The 21,489-nt window shown below is 45.3% G+C and overlaps 1 protein-coding gene across 2 annotated transcripts; it reads right to left on the bottom strand.

The window, feature by feature from the left end:
* Positions 1–988: 988 nt before the first annotated feature.
* On the bottom strand, positions 989–21,489 carry LOC120058569 (high affinity cGMP-specific 3',5'-cyclic phosphodiesterase 9A-like). Of its 2 annotated transcripts, XM_039007357.1 has the most exons (15): positions 21,293–21,489; positions 20,336–20,406; positions 11,416–11,505; positions 10,893–10,953; positions 10,020–10,094; positions 9,500–9,586; positions 9,272–9,376; positions 6,793–6,875; positions 4,795–4,951; positions 2,955–3,068; positions 2,627–2,731; positions 1,695–1,823; positions 1,521–1,613; positions 1,359–1,416; positions 989–1,269 (listed from the first exon to the last, which is right to left on the bottom strand). In XM_039007357.1, the coding sequence occupies exons 3-14, from the start codon at positions 11,490–11,492 to the stop codon at positions 1,369–1,371; spliced, it is 1,134 nt and encodes a 377-aa protein (XP_038863285.1). In that variant the 5' UTR covers positions 11,493–11,505; positions 20,336–20,406; positions 21,293–21,489; the 3' UTR covers positions 989–1,269; positions 1,359–1,368. The 2 variants fall into 2 exon arrangements, with proteins under 2 accessions (XP_038863285.1, XP_038863284.1); XM_039007356.1 differs by lacking the exons at positions 20,336–20,406; positions 21,293–21,489 and adding an exon at positions 12,955–12,990.

Raw genomic sequence — 21,489 nt, 5'->3', positions numbered from 1 at the left:
GAACTTTCATATGCCTTAATTACCAACTTATATGGGGTCTGCATATGAATAAAATGTTGAGCCGAGGAAGCACTGAGCTATTTAAAGAGAAAGGCAGGATCCGTGATGTCTCCAAAGTAGGATGACAAGTTTATCAAATTTCAGAGGTAAAAATGTCCCATTGCATTAAAAGGCTTAAGGGTGTTTCAACAACATCCTGTTTGACTAAGTCACTTTTTGTAAGGTTCACCGCCACACTGACAGCTCTTCAAACCTTCAGAAGTAAACCGGGATGACTACTTGTTGCTCACCATCCATTCAGTCTGGCTTAATCACATGAACCATAACGTCTCCACAGCTACAGGTAAGACTACTCAGTAAGCACTGCTGGGTAGAATTATATACTGAACAAAAATGTTTAAATGCAATGATTTTACAAGGAAATCAGTCAACTGAAATAAATTCATTAAGCCTTAATCTATGGATTTCACATGCCTAGGCAGGGGTGGAGCCATGGGTGGGCCTGGGAAGGCATAGGGGCTTTATTACAGATATAAATATTCATCAGCTGTCCGGGTGGCTGGTCTCAAGACGATCCCGCAGGTGAAGATGCTGGATGTTGAGGTCCTGGGCTGGCGTGGTTACACGTGGTCTGTGGTTTAGGCCGATTCAACGTACTGCTTATGGTAGAGAAATGAACATTACATTCTCTGGCAACAGCTTTGATGGACATTCCTGCAGTCAGCATGCCAATTGCATGCTCCCTCAACTTGAGACATCTGTGGCATTGTGTTGTGACAAAACTGCACATTTTAGAGTGGCCTTTTGTCCCCAGCACAAGGTGCACCTGTGTAATGATCATGCTTCTTGATGTGGATGGATAATCTTGGCAAAAGAGAAATGCTTACTAGCAGGGATGTGCACAAAATTGGAGTGAAATAAGCTTTGTGCCTATAGAAAATGTACATGGTGCATTTCTAGTTTTGTTCAATATAAATAGTCAAACTCAAACAGTCCGCATAAAAGGTTATATTTAAAGTAAACCTTTTTTGTAGGAAACAAAGGCGACAAAAAATCTTTACATTCTGTATAAAACAAAAACATTTAAAAATAAAAAGGTAAGATATTGTTCAATTAAGTAGTCCGTGCTGTACAAGTCGACATTCCCTGATAAAAGCTTTGGATTGTCCATCCGGCCAGTCAGACAGTGGCTTGGTCGGTTTCCCCTCTTCCTCAGGTCCCATTCCTCAGAATGCCATACAGACTTTTTTCCACCATAGGACGTTTGAGCTGAAATAGAGGAACATACATTCATTTAAACACCACACCCATATTGTTTATAGAAGACTTTCTTCAATGCAGCCAGTCAAAACACCTACCTTCGAGCTCTCATTTCTTCTTCCCCATAGTCAGGTTCTCACTTTTCTTTTTCTGCACCTGAAGAAGAGACATTCACAGCACTGTTCCAGTCACTGCTACACATAAGAACATGCTGATGTATCCTCAAAGAAAACAATCAAACACACACAAATATGTCTGACCTCATTCATGGCATCGTCGATCTGCTTGAGCTCCTCGTATCTGTCTCGTGACTCTCTCAGAGGCTGGATCATCACCTCAATCTGAGGGAACAACTAAGAGAGACAAGAGGCAGGGTTTATCGTCATCGTCACAGTCGTATTCTCATTTTACAGTCCCATCCATCCGTCGCTCACCTTCATTACGGTCTCAAACATGGGGATGAGGACGAACTTGATGAATCCAATCTGGGCGGTGGGTTTGGTGACCTTTTCTCTGTCCATGAAGGGGGCTACAGGCAGACTCTCTGCCTTCTCCCTGTCACTCTGTTGAAAGAATGGAGAAGAGAGAGAAAGTTCAGTGCAATCCTTCATTTTTAATACAAAACGGCACATACATGGGGTCTGGAATTATTGGATACCTTGATAACCATGATTTAAAATAAAAAAAATCTGCAGGTTTTCATCAGAGATCTCCCTGTACTTTGCGCCGTTCATCTTTCCCTCAATCCTGACTAGTCTCCCAGTCCCTGCCACCGCCATGCTTCACCGTAGGGATGGTGCCAGGTGTCCTCCAGACGTGACGCTTGGTATTCAGGCCAAAGAGTTCAATCTTGGTTTCATCAGACCAGAGAATCTTGTTTCTCATGGTCTGAAAATCCTTTAGGGTCTTTTTGGCAAACTCCAAGCGGGCTGTCATGTGCCTTTCACTGACAGGTGTGTGCCTTTCCAAATAATGTCCAATCAATTGAATTTACCACAGGTGGACTCCAATCAAGTTGTAGAAACATCTCAAGGATGATCAATGGAAACAGGATGCACCTGAGCTGAATTTCGAGTCTCATAAGCAAAGGGTCTGAATACTTATGTAAATAAAATATTTCTGTTTTTATTTGTTTATACATTTGCAAACATTTCTAAAAAACTGTTTTCAATTTGTCATTATGGGGGTATTGTGTGTAGATTGATGAGGATTTTATTTGATACATTTTAGAATAAGGCTGTAAGGTAACAAAATGTGGAAAAAGTCAAGGGGTCTGAATACTTTCCGAAGGCTCTGTATATGGGGCTTTACACTGTAGGCCATGTACTGTATAAAAACGCATATACAGTACTGGGGCTTTACGTACCTGCATGAAGTACTCCTCCAGCAGACAGTCGACCCAGGGCTCAGCCACCTCCATGGGCCGCACCTCGTTAGAGATGTCACAGCACTTAATCAGCACCATCTTCAGCTAGGGGTCAAATGTTACACAGAACATAGTTTAATATAGGGAGGGGGTCTACCAGATGGCCCACATAACTAGCAGCAGAAAGGACTAACAAACACACCTAGGGAAGTTGTAAATATAGTATTACTGCATTGGGCAGTAGAACAAATACACTGATTTGGACAAACTGTAAGGTAGTGGAAAATATGTATTCTAGGGTCAAATACATAGTCATGTGTATCCTTACACAAGTGACATGCTCTTCATCACTGAAGTCAAAGCGGTCCACTTTATGCTTGAATGAGTCCAGTATCTCGCCATGTCGTGCCATGTCTGTGGCCAGGATCAGTGTGATGATTCCCTAAGACAGAGAGATCAGTGTGATGATTCCCTAAGACAGAGAGAGAGAGAGATCAGCGTGATGATTCCCTAAGACAGAGAGATCAGTGTGATGATTCCCTAAGACAGAGAGAGAGAGATCAGTGTGATGATTCCCTAAGACAGAGAGAGAGAGATCAGTGTGATGATTCCCTAAGACAGACAGAGAGATCAGTGTGATGATTCCCAGAGAGAGAGAGAGATCAGTGTGATGATTCCCTAAGACAGAGAGAGAGAGATCAGTGTGATGATTCCCTAAGACAGAGAGAGAGAGATCAGCGTGATGATTCCCTAAGACACAGAGAGAGAGAGATCAGTGTGATGATTCCCTAAGACAGACAGAGAGATCAGTGTGATGATTCCCTAAGACAGAGAGAGAGATCAGTGTGATGATTCCCTAAGACAGACAGAGAGATCAGTGTGATGATTCCCTAAGACAGAGAGAGAGATCAGCGTGATGATTCCCTAAGACACAGAGAGAGAGAGATCAGTGTGATGATTCCCTAAGACAGACAGAGAGATCAGTGTGATGATTCCCTAAGACAGAGAGAGAGATCAGTGTGATGATTCCCTAAGACAGAGAGAGAGATCAGTGTGATGATTCCCTAAGACAGAGAGAGAGATCAGTGTGATGATTCCCTAAGACAGAGAGATCAGTGTGATGATTCCCTAAGACAGACAGAGAGATCAGTGTGATGATTCCCTAAGACAGAGAGAGAGATCAGTGTGATGATTCCCTAAGACAGACAGAGAGATCAGTGTGATGATTCCCTAAGACAGACAGAGAGAGAGATCAGTGTGATGATTCCCTAAGACAGACAGAGAGATCAGTGTGATGATTCCCTAAGACAGAGAGAGAGATCAGTGTGATGATTCCCTAAGACAGACAGACAGATCAGCGTGATGATTCCCTAAGACGGAGAGAGATCAGTGTGATGATTCCCTAAGACAGACAGACAGATCAGTGTGATGATTCCCTAAGACAGACAGAGAGATCAGTGTGATGATTCCCTAAGACAGAGAGAGAGATCAGTGTGATGATTCCCTAAGACGGAGAGAGAGAGAGAGATCAGTGTGATGATTCCCTAAGACAGAGAGAGAGAGAGAGATCAGTGTGATGATTCCCTAAGACAGAGAGATCAGTGTGATGATTCCCTAAGACAGAGAGAGAGATCAGTGTGATGATTCCCTAAGACAGACAGAGAGATCAGTGTGATGATTCCCTAAGACAGACAGAGAGAGAGATCAGCGTGATGATTCCCTAAGACAGACAGAGAGATCAGTGTGATGATTCCCTAAGACAGACAGAGAGATCAGCGTGATGATTCCCTAAGACAGACAGAGAGATCAGTGTGATGATTCCCTAAGACAGACAGAGAGAGAGATCAGCGTGATGATTCCCTAAGACAGACAGAGAGATCAGTGTGATGATTCCCTAAGACAGACAGAGAGATCAGCGTGATGATTCCCTAAGACAGAGAGATCAGTGTGATGATTCCCTAAGACAGAGAGATCAGTGTGATGATTCCCTAAGACAGAGAGAGAGATCAGTGTGATGATTCCCTAAGACAGAGAGATCAGCGTGATGATTCCCTAAGACAGACAGAGAAATCAGTGTGCTGATTCCCTAAGACAGAGAGAGATCACTGTGATGATTCCCTAAGACAGAGATACAGGTCAGCACGCACACACACACTCCTACCCCCTACCTGACGAATCTGTTTGAAGGCCTCAGCATCGAAGGTGGAGAAGATGTTGCAGTCAGGCTGGGAGAAGATCTGGAAGGCCACGGCACAGTGATGATTCTCCAGAAGAGAGATGTCATTGTAGCGTACCGCAAGCTCCGTCCGTGCGTTTATCTGGTACCTGAGAGAGAGAATTATTCTCACAGGGGCCATGCTTTCAAATCCCTTCTTGAATGAAACCTGGGTGTCTAGTTTCATTGAATTAGTATAGACAGACTGTCTAGTTTCATTGAATTAGGATGGACAGACTGTCTAGTTTCATTGAATTTGTATAGACAGACTGTGTCTAGTTTCATTGAATTAGGATGGACAGACTGTCTAGTTGCATTGAATTAGTATAGACAGACTGTGTCTAGTTTCATTGAATTAGGATGGACAGACTGTGTCTAGTTTCATTGAATTAGGATGGACAGACTGTCTAGTTTCATTGAATTAGGATGGACAGACTGTGTCTAGTTTCATTGAATTAGGATGGACAGACTGTCTAGTTTCATTGAATTAGGATGGACAGACTGTCTAGTTTCATTGAATTGGGATGGACAGACTGTCTAGTTGCATTGAATTAGGATGGACAGACTGTGTCTAGTTTCATTGAATTAGGATGGACAGACTGTCTAGTTTCATTGAATTAGGATGGACAGACTGTGTCTAGTTTAATTGAATTAGGATGGACAGACTGTCTAGTTGCATTGAATTAGGATGGGCAGACTGTCTAGTTGCATTGAATTAGGATGGACAGACTGTCTAGTTGCATTGAATTAGGATGGACAGACTGTCTAGTTTCATTGAATTAGGATGGACAGACTGTGTCTAGTTTCATTGAATTAGGATGGACAGACTGTCTAGTTTCATTGAATTAGGATGGACAGACTGTCTAGTTGCATTGAATTAGGATGGACAGACTGTCTAGTTGCATTGAATTAGGATGGACAGACTGTGTCTAGTTGCATTGAATTAGGATAGACAGACTGTGTCTAGTTGCATTGAATTAGGATGGACAGACTGTGTCTAGTTTAATTGAATTAGGATGGACAGACTGTCTAGTTTCATTGAATTAGGATGGACAGACTGTGTCTAGTTTAATTGAATTAGGATGGACAGACTGTGTCTAGTTTCATTGAATTAGGATGGACAGACTGTGTCTAGTTTCATTGAATTAGGATGGACAGACTGTCTAGTTTCATTGAATTAGGATGGACAGACTGTGTCTAGTTTCATTGAATTAGGATGGACAGACTGTGTCTAGTTTCATTGAATTAGGATGGACAGACTGTCTAGTTTCATTGAATTAGGATGGACAGACTGTCTAGTTTCATTGAATTAGGATGGACAGACTGTGTCTAGTTTCATTGAATTAGGATGGACAGACTGTGTCTAGTTTCATTGAATTAGGATGGACAGACTGTCTAGTTTCATTGAATTAGGATGGACAGACTGTGTCTAGTTTAATTGAATTAGGATGGACAGACTGTGTCTAGTTTCATTGAATTAGGATGGACAGACTGTCTAGTTTCATTGAATTAGGATGGACAGACTGTGTCTAGTTTCATTGAATTAGGATGGACAGACTGTCTAGTTTCATTGAATTAGGATGGACAGACTGTCTAGTTGCATTGAATTAGGATGGACAGACTGTGTCTAGTTTCATTGAATTAGGATGGACAGACTGTCTAGTTTAATTGAATTAGGATGGACAGACTGTCTAGTTGCATTGAATTAGGATAGACAGACTGTGTCTAGTTTCATTGAATTAGGATGGACAGACTGTCTAGTTTCATTGAATTAGGATGGACAGACTGTCTAGTTTCATTGAATTAGGATGGACAGACTGTCTAGTTTCATTGAATTAGGATGGACAGACTGTGTCTAGTTTCATTGAATTAGGATGGACAGACTGTCTAGTTTCATTGAATTAGGATGGACAGATGGCAGAGAGAAAGAGAGAGAGAATAAAAGTCTCACGTGTTGTTGTACCCAGGGTGCTGCAGATCGTGGCACACGGCAGCTGTCATCAGAATCAGAATGTCCACCTGGGTGAATATCTCCTGGGAGATTCACAACACAGGCCCATTACGTCAATGAATGGGCCATCTGTGTACTGTGCGCACGTGTGTGTGCGTGTGTTCCCGGCATGCAAGTTTGCACAGGTAGGTAAATCCGTGTTTGTGTGTGTGAGTGTGTGTATGTGTGTGAGAGATCTCATTAGCACGTCTAACATGGCCGCCTCATAATCACTCATTATAGCCTTTGATGATAAATAAACCTCTCATGAATGGTGGACCACGACAACAGGGGTCGAAGAGGATGCCAGAGGGAGCGTCTCCAAGGGAGTAGAATTTCTCTTCCAAACTCATCTCAGCGCCTCTCTCTCTCTCCCTCCTCTTCAAGAAAAAAAACTATTCCTCCTCACCAATCTCTCTTTCTCATCACTCCAGTATTATTGATGCCCTTTTATAGGGCTGAGGTATATACATTTACATTTACATTTAAGTCATTTAGCAGACGCTCTTATCCAGAGCGACTTACAAGTTGGTGCATTCACCTTATGATATCCAGTGGAACAACCACTTTACAATAGTGCATCTAACTCTTTTAAGGGGGGGGGGGGGGTTAGAAGGATTACTTTATCCTATCCTAGGTATTCCTTAAAGAGGTGGTGTTTCAGGTGTTTCCGGAAGGTGGTGATTGACTCCGCTGACCTGGCGTCGTGGGGGAGTTTGTTCCACCATTGGGGTGCCAGAGCAGCGAACAGTTTTGACTGGGCTGAGCGGGAGGTCTTACTGTGGTCTTCTATATAGTCTTACTGTGGAATTACTGTAGTATTACTGTGGAATTACAGAGGGCACGACAAAGCCTATTCCTCCTCGGGAAACTAAAAAGATTTGGCATGGGTCCTGAGATCCTCAAAAGGTTTTACAGCTGCACCATCGAGAGCATCCTGACTGGTTGCATCACTGCCTGGTACGGCAATTGCTCGGCCTCCAACCGCAAGGCACGACAGAGGGTAGTGTGTACGGCCCAGTACATCACTGGGGCTAAGCTGCCTGCCATCCAGGACCTCTATACCAGGCGGTGTCAGAGGAAGGCCCTAAAAATTGTCAAAGACCCCAGCCACCACAGTCATAGACTGTTCTCTCTACTACCGCATGGCAAGCGGTACCGGAGTGCCAAGTCTAGGACAAAAAAGCTTCTCAACAGTTTTTACCCCCAAGCCATAAGACTCCTGAACAGGTAATCAAATGGCTACCCGGACTATTTGCATTGTGTCCTCCACCCCAACCCCTCTTTTACGCTGCTGCTACTCTCTGTTTATCATATATGCACAGTCACTTTAACTATACATTCATGTACATATGTACATACTACCTCAATTGGCCCGACCAACCAGTGCACCCACACATTCGCTAACCGGGCTATCTGCATTGTGTCCCGCCACCCGCCAACCCCTCTTTACGCTACTGCTACTCTCTGTTCATAAGAGGTATATGCATAGTCACTTTAACCATATCTACATGTACATACTAGCTCAATCAGCCTGACTAACCGGTGTCTGTATGTAGCCTCGCTACTTTTATAGCCTCGCTACTATATATAGCCTGTCTTTTTACTGTTGTTTTATTTCTTTACCAACCTATTGTTCACCTAATACCTTTTTTGCACTATTGGTTAGAGCCTGTAAGTAAGCATTTCACTGTAAAGTCTACACCTGTTGTATTCGGTGCACGTGACAAATAAACTATGATTTGATATTACTGTAGTATTACTGTGGTATTACCTGTAGTATTACTGTGGTATTACCTGTAGTATTATATGTAGTATTACTGTGGTGTTACTGTAGTATTACTGAGGGATTACTGTGGTATTACCTGTAGTATTATTGTGGTATTACATGTAGTATTACCTGTAGTATTACTGTGATATGACTGCGATTTTACCTGTAGTATTACTGTAGTATGAATATGGTATTACTGTAGTATTACTGCAGTATTGCCTGTAGTAGTACCTGTAGTATTATTGTAGAAATATTACAGTGTTACTGTGGTATTATTGTGGTATTACCTGTAGTATTACTGTGATATGACTATTATTACATGTAGTGTTACTGTAGTAATATTGTAGTATTACTGTACTATTACCCGTAGTATAACTTTGGTATTACCAGTAGCATTATTGTAGTATTATTCTGGTATTACTGTGTTATTACCCATAGTATTACTGCAGTATTACCTGTCATATTACTGTGGGAATACAAGTAGTATTACCTGTAGTATGACTATAGTATTACATACTGTAGTATTACTGTAGTATTGCTTGTAGTATTACCTGTAGTACTACCTGTAGTACTCCCTGTAGTATTACCTGTAGTATTACCTGTAGTATTACCTTTGGTATTATATGTAATATTACTGTAGTATTACCTGTAGTATTACTGTAGTATTACCTGTAGGCTGCAGAGGCAGATCATGCTGTACATCATCTGGGTGACACAGAAACAGTGACGGAAGTTATGAAAGGGATTCACCTGGTAGTTGTCATGGATACAAAGCTGCAGGGAGGTAGAGGGGAAGGAAGACGTGAGACCATCAGACATCTACAACGAACCTGACACTAGTAACAAGTGGTGCAGCAGTATATGAAGAACAGTTGTAGATATCTCTAGATGTCTTACCAGCCATCTCTTTAGTGTGATGGGGTTCATGTTGAAGCCCTTGACCAGGTCCAGGTCATTGTACATGTGCTCCAGGCAGCTCAGCATCTGACCACATGAAGGAAGGTGGAGAAGTGAGACCGAGTGTGAGCAACAGTTCTGTGGTAGTTGAGTGTCTATGGTAGTTGAACCTCTATGGTAGTTGAACCTCTATGATAGTTGAACCTCTATGATAGTTGAACCTCTATGATAGTTGAACCTCTATGACAGTTGAACCTCTATGACAGTTGAACCTCTATGACAGTTGAGTGTCTATGATAGTTGAGCGTCTATGGTAGTTGAACCTCTATGATAGTTGAGCCTCTATGATAGTTGAACCTCTATGATAGTTGAGTGTCTATGATAGTTGAGTGTCTATGACAGTTGAACCTCTATGACAGTTCAGTGTCTATGGTAGTTGAACCTCTATGATAGTTGAGTGTCTATGGTAGTTGAACCTCTCTGGTAGTTGAGCGTCTATGGTCCAACCCCCTGTCCTCACCTCATTGGGCTCCCACTGCCACACATCAAAGGTGGGATGTCTGAGAGCTTCCACTGTCTCCTGAGACAGGTGGTACTACACACACACACACACACACACACACACACACACACACACACACACACACACACACACACACACACACACACACACACACACACACACACACACACAGAGAGAGAGAGAGAGAGGCAGATAGAGCGAGGCACAGAAGAGGAGAGAGAGAAGAACAACAATGTTTTGGTGAAGTCAGCGTCTGACCTTGTTGGTCTCCCACAGCCAGAGGTCAAAGGGCAGGCTTTCTGAGGACGTCTATGGTCTGCTGCGAAAGCATGTACTGCAAGCCACAGAGCTCCCAGTTTACCCAGTCTGCCTCTGGTGCTAGTTATGGGCTTAGCTCTACATACCTGACCTCACCTGACCTGACTACAGGTGTTAAACCAGCACCGGAGACAGATGCTGGCTGTAATTCTTTAGGCGAGGCAGCTGGCCCCTAGGGCCTTTGCACTCCGCGCCCACCACCACACATGACATGGGTGCACTTAACTAGGGGCATGCTGTATCTGACAAGGTGGAGGTACATCAGTCATACAACTGACTCAGGACATACAGGTGGTGTTCTGACACTATGGACCTACAGGTGGTGTTCTGACACTATGGACATACAGGTGGTGTTCTGACACTATGGACCTACAGGAGGTGTTCTGACACTATGGACCTACAGGAGGTGTTCTGACACTAGGGATATACAGGTGGTGTTCTGACACTATGGATATACAGGAGGTGTTCTGACACTATGGACCTACAGTCCCTGATAACAGGCTCACTGACACACACAATGAAGTAGGAGTAATTTGCAGACCACTGCCTTACTTTGGGGTAAGAGGGCACGTCTCTCCGAGATGTCAGCTTCTTTTTGTCATCCATGAAATGACTAAAGTTCAAAGCAAGAAGCAAACAATAAATCAGACAGTATGTAACCTTATCAGACACCCTTAGGTTATTAATAACACTGTATTATGCGGAAAAATGAGCTTAACTAAATCCTTTAATAATTGTCCAACCTGATCCCATTGTTATGCCACTGATCTACCCTTAGCAAGAGAGTGAGATCTCTGAGGGGGGTTGTTAAAATTGAAGTATAATAATACCTGATCTAAATATATAACCTAATGAGCATGACCCTGGTTCTAAAGCCCTGCTAATGACTGACTGGGGGGGGGGGGTTATTTTTGTCAATACTTCCTCTACTAACTTACACTAACTAGGAGCTCAGATAGGACTGTTCAAATATCAGATGCAGAAAACACCATTCAGGCATTGGACATCGTTATCAGGATTCAGGTCGCAGCGAGAGGTAAACGTTCAAAGATGATGATGTAATAAGGTGACTAACCTGTTGTTCATGGAGGGCATCTCCTCCCTGAGCTTCTTGATGTCGCTGTGACACTTCTCTATCTCCACCGCCTTCATCCCCTCCCCTCCACTGCGCAGAGAGAGAGAGAGAGAGAGAGAGAGAGAGAGAGAGAGAGAGAGAGAGAGAGAGAGAGAGAGAGAGAGAGAGAGAGAGAGAGAGAGAGAGAGAGAGAGAGAGAGAGAGAGAGAGAGAGAGAGAGAGAGAGAGAGAGAGAGAGAGAGAGAGAGAGAGAGAGAGAGAGAGAGAGAGAGAGAGAGAGAGAGAGAGAGAGAGAGAGAGAGAGAGGTTAATGTATTCTATGATACCAATAGTCTGGTGCAACACCTATTTCCTCCTTGTCTGACATCAGAACCACCTGTTCCAGGCCTTCTGTACTGTAAAAACTATTAATATGGACTACCTCTGGGATAGAGGGGAGGGAGGTGAGGGCCCTCGGAGTGTGGTGTCAGGAAAATAACCTCACACTCAACGTCAACAAAACAAAGGAGATGATCGTGGACTTCAGGAAACAGCAGAGGGAGCTCCCCCCTATCCACATCGACGGGACAGTAGTGGAGAAGGTGGAAAGTTTTAAGTTCCTCTGCGTACACATCACAGACAAACTGAAATGGTCCACCCACACAGACAGCGTGGTGAAGAAGGCGCAACAGCGCCTCTTCAACCTCAGGAGTCTGAAGCAATTTGGCTTGTCACCGAGAAAACTCACAAACTTTTACAAATGCACAATCGAGAGCATCCTGTCGGGCTGTATCACAGCCTGGTATGACAACTGCTCCGCCCACAACCGTAAGGCTCTCCAGAGGGTAGTGAGGTCTGCACAACGCATCCCCGGGGGCAAACTACCTGCCCTCCAGGAGACCTACACCACACGATGTCACAGGAAGGCCAAAAAGATCATCAAGGACAACAACCACCCGAGCCACTGCCTGTTCACCCCGCTATCATCCAGAAGGCGAGGTCAGTACAGGTGCATCAAAGCTGGGACCGAGAGACTGAAAAACAGCTTCTATCTCAAGGCCATCAGATAGTTAAACAGCTTCTATCTCAAGGCCATCAGACTGTTAAACATCCATCACTAACATTGAGTGGCTGCTGCCAATATACTGACTCAACTCTCTAGCCACTTTAATAATTAATAATTGGATGTAATAAATGTATCACTAGTCACTTCAAACAATGCCACTTTATATAATGTTTACATACTCTACATTACTCATCTCATATGTATATACTGTACTCTATACCATCTACTGCATCTTGCCTATGCCGTTCGGCCATCACTCATTCATATATTTATATGTACATATTCTTATTCATCCCTTTACACCTGTGTGTATAAGGTAGTTGTTGTGAAATTGTTAGATTACTTGTTAGATATTAATGCACTGTCGGAACTAGAAGCACAAGCATTTCGCTACACCCACATTAACATCTGCTGTATGTGACCAATAAAATTTGATTTGATTTGCACAAAAAGATTACTTCTCTTAAATGTTGTGTACAAATTAGTTTACAAACCTGTTAGTGTGCATTTCTCCTTTGCCAAGATAATCCATCCACCTGAAAAGTGTGGCATATCAAAAAGCTGATGAAACAGCATGATCATTACACAGTTGCACCTTGTGCTGGGAACAATAAAAGGCTACTCTAAACTGTGCAGTTTTGTCAAACAACACAAAGCCACAGTTGTTTCAAGTTTTTGAGGGAGTGTGCAAATGGCATGCTGACTGCAGGATTGGTCACCAGAGCTGTTGCCAAATCATTCTATCTACATTCCACTACCAAAAGTCTTCTCCAACGTTGTTTTAGATAATTTGGCAATACGTCCCAACTGGCCTCACAACTGCAGACCACGTGTGAGAGCAGTTTCGTGTTGTGAACAGAGTGCTCCATGGTGGCAGTGGGGTTATGGTATGGGAAGGCATAAGCTACGGACAACGAACACAATTGCATTTTATCTATGACAATTTGAATGCACAGAGATACCGTGACGAGATCCTGAGGCCCATTGTCGTGCCTTTCATCCTCCGCCATCACCTCATGTTTCAGCATGATAATGCAGGGCCCCATGATGTAAAAATCTGTACACAATTCCTGGAAGCTGAACATGTCCTGTATACTCACCAGACATGTCACCCATTGAGTATGTTTGGGATACTCTGGATTGACGTGTACGACAGCGTGTTCCAGTTCAGCCAATATCCAGCTACTTCGTACAGCCATTGAAGAAGAGTGGGACAACATTCCACAGGCCACAATCAACAGCCTGATCAACTCTATGAGAAGGAGATGTGTTGCGCTGCATGAGGCAAATGGTGGTCACACAAGATATTGACTGGTTTTCTCATCCACGCCCCTACCTTTTTTTTAAGTATCTGTGACCAACAGAAGCATACCTGTATTCCGAGTCATGTGAAATCCATAGATTAGGTCCTAATATTTTTATTTTCTTCAATTGACTGATTTCCTTATATGAACTATAACTCAGTAAAATCTTTGAAATTGCTGCATGGTGCGTTTATATTTTTGTTCGGTATACATCGACTCTGATGCTCGTAGGATATGGCAGGGCTTGCAGACTATCACGGATTACAAATGGAAACCTAGCTGCGGGCTGCCCAGTGACCTAAGTCTACCAAACGAGCTAAATGCCTTCTATGCTCGCTTCGTGGCAAGCAACACTGAGCCATGCATGAGAGCACCAGCTGTTCCAGACGACTGTGTGATCACGCTCTCTGTAGCCGATGTGAGTAAGACCGTTAAACGTGGTTAACATTCACATGGCTGCAAGGCCAGATGGATTACCAGGACACATACACAGAGCATGCGCTGACCAGCTGGCAAGTGTCTTCACTGACATTTTCAACCTCTTCCTGACCCAGTCTGTAATACCTACATGTTTCAAGCAGACCACCATAGTCCCTTAGGTTACCTTGGCGTTCTTGTGCTGTCTAAATGACTATCGCCCCGTACCACTCACATATGTAGCCATGATATGCTTTGAAAGGCTGGTCATGGCTCACATCAACACCATAATCCCAGATGCCCTGGACCCAATCCAATTCGCATACCGGCCCAACTGATCAACAGATGACAAAATCTCTATTGCACTCCACACTGCTCTCTCCCACCTGGACATGAGGAACATGCTGTTCATTGACTACAGCTCAGCGTTTAACACCATAGTGTCCTCCAAGCTCATCACTAAGCTAAGGACCCTGTAACTGAATACCTCCCTCAGCAACTGGATCCTGGACTTGCTGACAGGCCGCTCCCAGGTGGTGAGGGTAGGCAACAACACATCCGCAATTCTGACCCTCAACACGGGGGCCACTCAGGGGTGCCTGCTTAGTCCCCTCTTGTACTCCCTGTTCACCCACGACTGCAAGGCTACGCACGACTCCAACACCATCATTAAGTTTACTGAAGATACAACTGCACCCTTTAGAGCATCTTGAATGGCTGCATCACCATGGCAACTGCTTGGCATCCGACCACAGGGCACTATAGAGGGTGGTGCATACAGCCCAGCACATCACTGGGGGCCAAGCTCTGTGCCATCCAGGGCCTCTATAGAAGGCGGTGTCAGAGGAAGGCCCTAAAAAATTGTCAAAGACTCCAGCCACCCAAGTCATAGACTGTTCTCTCTGCTCCCGGGTGGCACATCGGTCTAAGGCACTGCATCTCAGTGCAAGAGGCGTCACTTCAGTCCCTGGTTCGAATCCAGGCTGTATCACATCCGGCCGTGATTTGGAGTCCCATAGGGCGGCGCACAATTGGCCCAGCGTTGTCCAGGTTAGGCCGGGGTAGGCCGTCATTGTAAATAAGAATGTCCTTAACTGACTTGCCCAGTTAAATAAAGGTTAAATAAAAAATATATATATTAAATACTGCATGGCAAGCGGTACCGATGCACCAAGTCTGGAACCAACAGGACCCTGAACAGCTTCTACACCCAAAGCCATTTGACTGCTAGTTAGCTACCTGGACTATCTGCATTGATCCTTATTACATACACTGCTGCTACTGTTTATTATCTATCCTGTTGCCTAGTCACTTTCATCCTAGTTATATGCACATTGTCTCAGTACTGGTACCCCGTGTATAAAGCCAAGTTATCGTTTCTCATTGTGTATTTATTATTACGTCTTATTACTTTTCTATTATTGCTCTATTTTCTTTCTCTCTGCATTGTTGGGAAGGACCTGTAAGTACGCATTTCACTGTTAGTCTACACCTGTTGTTTACGAAGCATGTCACAAATAACATTTGATTTGAATTGAATTTGTACTCTCTGGCTAGAATTCAATCAAAGTGCATTAGGGTTTTTCTGCACTGTGCTTTTCTGCAATGCAAATTGTTCTGCGATGCGCCTCTGCAAATTGTGTTTGATAGAAGCATGTCCCAAGTAATCTCGTCCTCAGCCGTCTCTCTCGAACCTGGGGACAAGGTTATGTCCCGAGTAGATAAAGAAATCCCTGAATCAATGTCTTTGATTGACGCCTCTCCAATTCCCAGTAGTATATGTAGCCATTAGGCTGACCTCTTGGGGGAGAAAACAAAAAATAATGGAGAGCAAGGGGAGGATGAATCTTTGTGGACTGAGAACTCAGTCTCCATGGGAGACCTGTCCGCTCGTATGTCGTTTCCGTAACAACCGTGGGGTCGCCACTGTGACTGAGAGGTTAGAGAAGGTTGTTATGAGGACACTGGACCATTATTTGTTAAAGTGAGTATTAATGTAATGCTGCCTGTCAGTGTACATCATTTGCCTGTTAGCAGCTGCTGGCTTGTTTCCTGTTTACGTAGGTGTCATCGTGAAATCTGCTGTTTGTAGTTCAGAATGTGGGGGATGAAAGGGTGAATTGAGTCGGGAAATCTCACACACACACATAGAAAACACACACCCACACATATAAACACACACACACATTGAAACACACACACGCATTCACACATGCACGCACTCACACACAATTTCACAATGGTTTAAATCTGGGTTCAGGGTGTTCCCACCAAAGACCTTGAGGCAGTCAGTCCAACCAGAACAAACACCACACGGCCATGACAGTAGCAGTACTTTACAGTGAAGGACGACGATGTAATGATTAAAGATTGATTACTGATTAAATGTTCCCACTGGACTGCACAGCGAGGCTGGGCCACCATGTGTGTATGGAACAAATTGTGACAGAACAGCTGAAGGCCGTAGGGGGCTCGGAAACAGTAGGGTGCAACAAAACAAAATCTACTACCAGGACTTAACTGGAATGAAGCATAACAAGCCATCTTTATCGATTTTATTTGAAAGCCTTGTTTACAATGTGATTACAGACAATTAATACATTAAATCAAAGAAAAGCCTGTGAGCATAGCGTAGGACAGTGTGTAAACTAACTTCCTGGCACACAACAAAAAACGGACAGAAAGAGATTAAATGGGCAGAACTAGGAAGCAGCAGTAGCTTTAACTATAGGGTCAAGGACAGCTAGCATAGCCTTGATTTAGCTAACCTCCGTTATTATGGTGTTTAGTGGAGGCTAGCCATGTCAAGGCTACAGCTAGCGTTGTGTACGTCTATGACAATGCTTATCTCTCACTAATTCCATGGTATTTCTATGTGAATTCTGCATGTTCAATGTACCGGCGGAAAAACACGAGTCCAGAAGACTGTTAAACTATAGTAAAGAACATAGCTAGTAACATGTGACCTAGTTAACTTCTCTAATCTATAGCCTAGACCAGTGTTTCCCATCCCTGGTCCTCCAGTACCCCCAACAAGCACACCTGATTCAATTTGTCAACTAGTCAGCAAGCCCTCAATGAGCTGAATGAGGGGTGTCTGTCCAGCGCTACAACAACAATGTGTACTGTTGGGGTAACTGGAGGACCAGGGTTGGGAAACACTGGTCTAGACAAAAGGAGAATAATAGGGGTGTCACGTTGGTATAAATGGATCGGGAGACAGGTGCAGGAATGCGTAATAGGGGATTTTATTGATCAAATTACAGCGTGCCGTGTAATGGCACGGGGACGAAAACAAAAAGCACGGAACAAAACACAGAGTTGAAACCCAAACAAAAGAGCGAGGAGTACCTCAAATAAATAAATGGGGCGAGACACGAAAACACAAGTACACAATGATACAACACCATACGAGACCCGTAATCATTTGCACAATAACACAAAACACGCAGCACAGAAGCTGAAACAATCCATAGCTACTCACACAACCAAACGGACATTGGAACTGTCACGTTCCTGACCTGTTGTCTGTTATTTTTGTATGTGTTTAGTTGGTCAGGGCGTGAGTTGGGGTGGGCATTCTATGTTTTGTGTTTCTATGTTTAGGCCATTGGTAATTAGCCTTATATGGTTCTCAATCAGAGACAGGTGTTTGTTGTTTCCTCTGATTGGGAACCATATAAAGGTAGGGTGTTCACACTGTTTGTTTGTGGGTGGTTGTCTTCCTTGTCTGTATTGTATGTTCGTACCACACGGGACTGTAGCGTTTTGTTTGTAGTCTATTCCTGTTCGTGAGTTCTTCGTGTTATATGTAAGTTCTCTAGTTCAGGTCTGTCTTCGTTCGTTTTGTTATTTTGTAATTATTCCAAGTGTTGTTTCGTGTTCGTCTTCGTGGTTGAATAAATTCATTATGTTCTCAAAACCCGCTGCATTTTGGTCTGATCCCTACTCCTCCTCTTCGGACGAAGAGGAGGAGAACAAGCGTTACAGAACCACCCACCACCGAAGGATCAAGCAGCGGGTTAACGGACAGCAGCAGGTGTACAAGGAGGAATGGACATGGGAGGAAATCCTAGACGGAGAAGGACCCTGGGCAGAACCAGAGGAGTGTCGCCGCCCCAAAGCGGAGCTGGAGGCAGCGAAGGCGGAGAGGCGGCGATATGAGGAGGCAGCACGGAAACAAGGCTGGAAGCCCGCAAGTCAAACCCAAAAATTTCTTGGGGGGGGGGCTCTCGGGGTATATAGTTGGGTCAGTCAGGGGACTTGAGCCAACTCCTCCTGCTTTACATAAGGAGCCGGTGAGGGCGGATTTGGAGGTGAGTAACGCAGAGACAGTAAAGGAGCTAATGGAGAAATTGAAGGAGAAAGATATGAGGGATGTACTGGTTTGGTGCATGAGGCACGGCATCCGTCCGAATGAACGTATTGGTGAGTTAATGTCACTGAGAACAGCTCTCCATACTCGTCCTGAGGTGCGTGCTAGCCGTCTGGTTAAGACAGTGCCTACACCACGCACCAAGCCTCCTGTGCGTCCTGTTACTGCTCCCCGCACTAGCCCTGAGATACGTGTTCCCAGCCCAATACCACCAGTGCTGGCACCACGCACCAAGCCTCCTGTGCGTCTTCAGAGCCCTGGTTCTCCTCCATGCACTCTCCCTGGGGTGCGTGTCTCCAGCCTAGTACCACCAGTGCTGGCACCACGCACCAAGCCTCATGTGCGTCTCCAGAGCCCTGTACGCACTGTTCCTTCTCCCCGTACTCGCCATGATGTGCGTGCCCTCAGCCCGGTACCACCAGTGCCGGTATCAGGCACCAGGCCTATAGTACGCCTTGAGAGTCCAGTGTGCCCTGTTGTTGTTCCCCGCACTAGCCTGAAGGTGCGTGTCCTTAGCCCGGTGCCTCCAGTTCCGGCACCACGCACCAGGCCTACAGTGCGTCTCAGCCGGCCAGAGTCTGCCGTCTGCCCAACGGCGCCTGAACTGCCCGTCTGCCCAACGGCGCCTGAACTGCCCGTCTGCCCAACGGCGCCTGAACTGCCCGTCTGTCCAACGGCGCCTGAACTGCCCGTCTGTCCAACGGCGCTTGAACTGCCCGTCTGCCCAACGGCGCCTGAACTGCCCGTCTGCCCAACGGTGCCTGAACTGCCCATCTGCCCAACGCCGCCTGACCTGTTCGTCTGCAAAGCGCCGCATGAACTGCCCGTCTGTACTGAGCCTTCAAAGCCGCCCGTCTGTACTGAGCCTGCAAAGCCGCCCGTCTGCCATGAGCCTTCAGAGCCGTCCGCCGGACAGGAGCCGCTAGAGCCTTCCGCCAGACAGGAGCCGCTAGAGCCTTCCGCCAGACAGGAGCAGTCAAAGCCTTCCGCCAGACAGGATCAGCCAGAGCCTTCCGCCAGACAGGATCAGCCAGAGCCTTCCGCCAGACAGGATCAGCCAGAGCCTTCCGCCAGACAGGATCAGCCAGAGCCTTCCGCCAGACAGGATCAGCCAGAGCCTTCCGCCAGACAGGATCAGCTAGAGCCTTCCGCCAGACAGGATCAGCCAGAGCTTTCCGTCAGACAGGAGCAGCCAGATCAGTCAGCCAGCCATGAGCAGCCAGATCCGTCAGCCAGCCATGAGCAGCCAGATCCGTCAGCCAGCCATGAGCAGCCAGATCCGTCAGCCAGCTATGAGCAGCAAGAGCCCGCCGGCCAGGATCCGCCAGAGCCCGCAGGCCAGGATCCGCCAGAGCCCGCCTCTCTGGGGAGAAACTCACTGTGATATAAGAGGCTGTTTCCTCTCTGGGGAGAAACTCACTGTGATATAAGAGGCTGTTTCCTCTCTGGGGAGAAACTCACTGTGATATAAGAGGCTGTTTCCTCTCTGGGGAGAAACTCACTGTGATATAAGAGGCTGTTTCCTCTCTGGGGAGAAACCCACTGTGATATAAGAGTCTGTTTCCTCTCTGGGGAGAAACTCACTGTGATATAAGAGTCTGCCTCCTCTCTGGGGAGAAACTCACTGTGATATAAGAGGCTGTTTCCTCTCTGGGGAGAAACTCACTGTGATATAAGAGGCTGTTTCCTCTCTGGGGAGAAACTAACTGTGATATAAGAGGCTGCTTCCTCTCTGGGGAGAAATAAAAACACAGACAGACACAGTACTGTGTGACTCACGCTCAACTCTCTTCTCCAACATCGCCAAGCGGTTTGTCACCTCCGTCTTCAGCTCGTTGATTTTAAACGCTCTGCAGAGACAAAAAAGTGATGGACAGAGAGAGAGAGAGCAAGAGAGAGAGATGGACAGAGTGAGAGAGAGAGAGAGAGAGAGAGAGATGGACAGAGAGAGAGAGATGGACAGAGAGAGACGGACAGAGAGAAAGATGACAGAGAGAGAGAGAGAGAGAGAGATGGACAGAGACAGAAAAGAGAGAAAAGGAGAGAGGAGGACAGAGAGAGAGAGACAATGAGAGAGATGGACAGAGAGAGAGAGAGAGAGATGGACAGAGAGAGAGAGATGGACAGAGAGAGAGAGATGGACAGAGAGAGATGGACAGAGAGAGAGATGACAGAGAGAGAGAGAGAGAGATGGACAGAGAGAGAAAAGAGAGAAAAGGAGAGAGGAGGACAGAGAGAGAGAGACAAGGAGAGAGATGGACAGAGAGAGAGATAAAAGGAGAGAGGAGGACAGAGAGAGAGAGAGATAAAAGGAGAGAGGAGGACAGAGAGAGAGAGAGATAAAAGGAGAGAGGAGGACAGAGAGAGAGAGAGAGAGAGAGAGAGAGAGAGAGAGAGAGAGAGAGAGAGAGAGAGAGAGAGAGAGAGAGAGAGAGAGAGATGGACAGAGATAGAGACAATGAGAGAGATGGACAGAGAGAGAGAGACAAGGAGAGAAAAGAAAAGGCAGATAGAGAGATAGAAAATCGAGAAAATTAGGAGAAGGATAGAGATAGCAAGGGAGGGAGGGAAGGAGGGAAAGAGAGAGAACAAAAGGGACAGAGATCATTGATTATCTGAAAGCAGCACACGCATTAATATAGTAACAGACAAATAGCAAGCATTTACGAAAACCAGAGAGAAAAAAGCATTTACGAAGGCACAAAATGTCCATGAAAGCAATATCAGTGCTCTTACCTGGAAAACTGCTCTGCCACCTGTGTCAATACATTCTGGAAGAGTTCCTCTTTATCTGTGGGAAGGAAGGTGTAGGATGGTACTACACAGAAAAGCTCAAACTCATACCACTTCACTCTGTGTTATAAAGACAACACTGCACACAGGTCACTCAACTATCTGCCTTTCATTAGAACGGAGCCTGGCGGTGTAACAGA

The sequence above is a fragment of the Salvelinus namaycush genome, chromosome 13 (genome assembly GCF_016432855.1).
Source record: "Salvelinus namaycush isolate Seneca chromosome 13, SaNama_1.0, whole genome shotgun sequence".
In the NCBI taxonomy this organism is placed as follows: Eukaryota; Metazoa; Chordata; class Actinopteri; order Salmoniformes; family Salmonidae; genus Salvelinus; species Salvelinus namaycush.
Note: the sequence above shows the minus strand (reverse complement) of the source record. Positions and strands in the feature narration are given on the sequence as shown.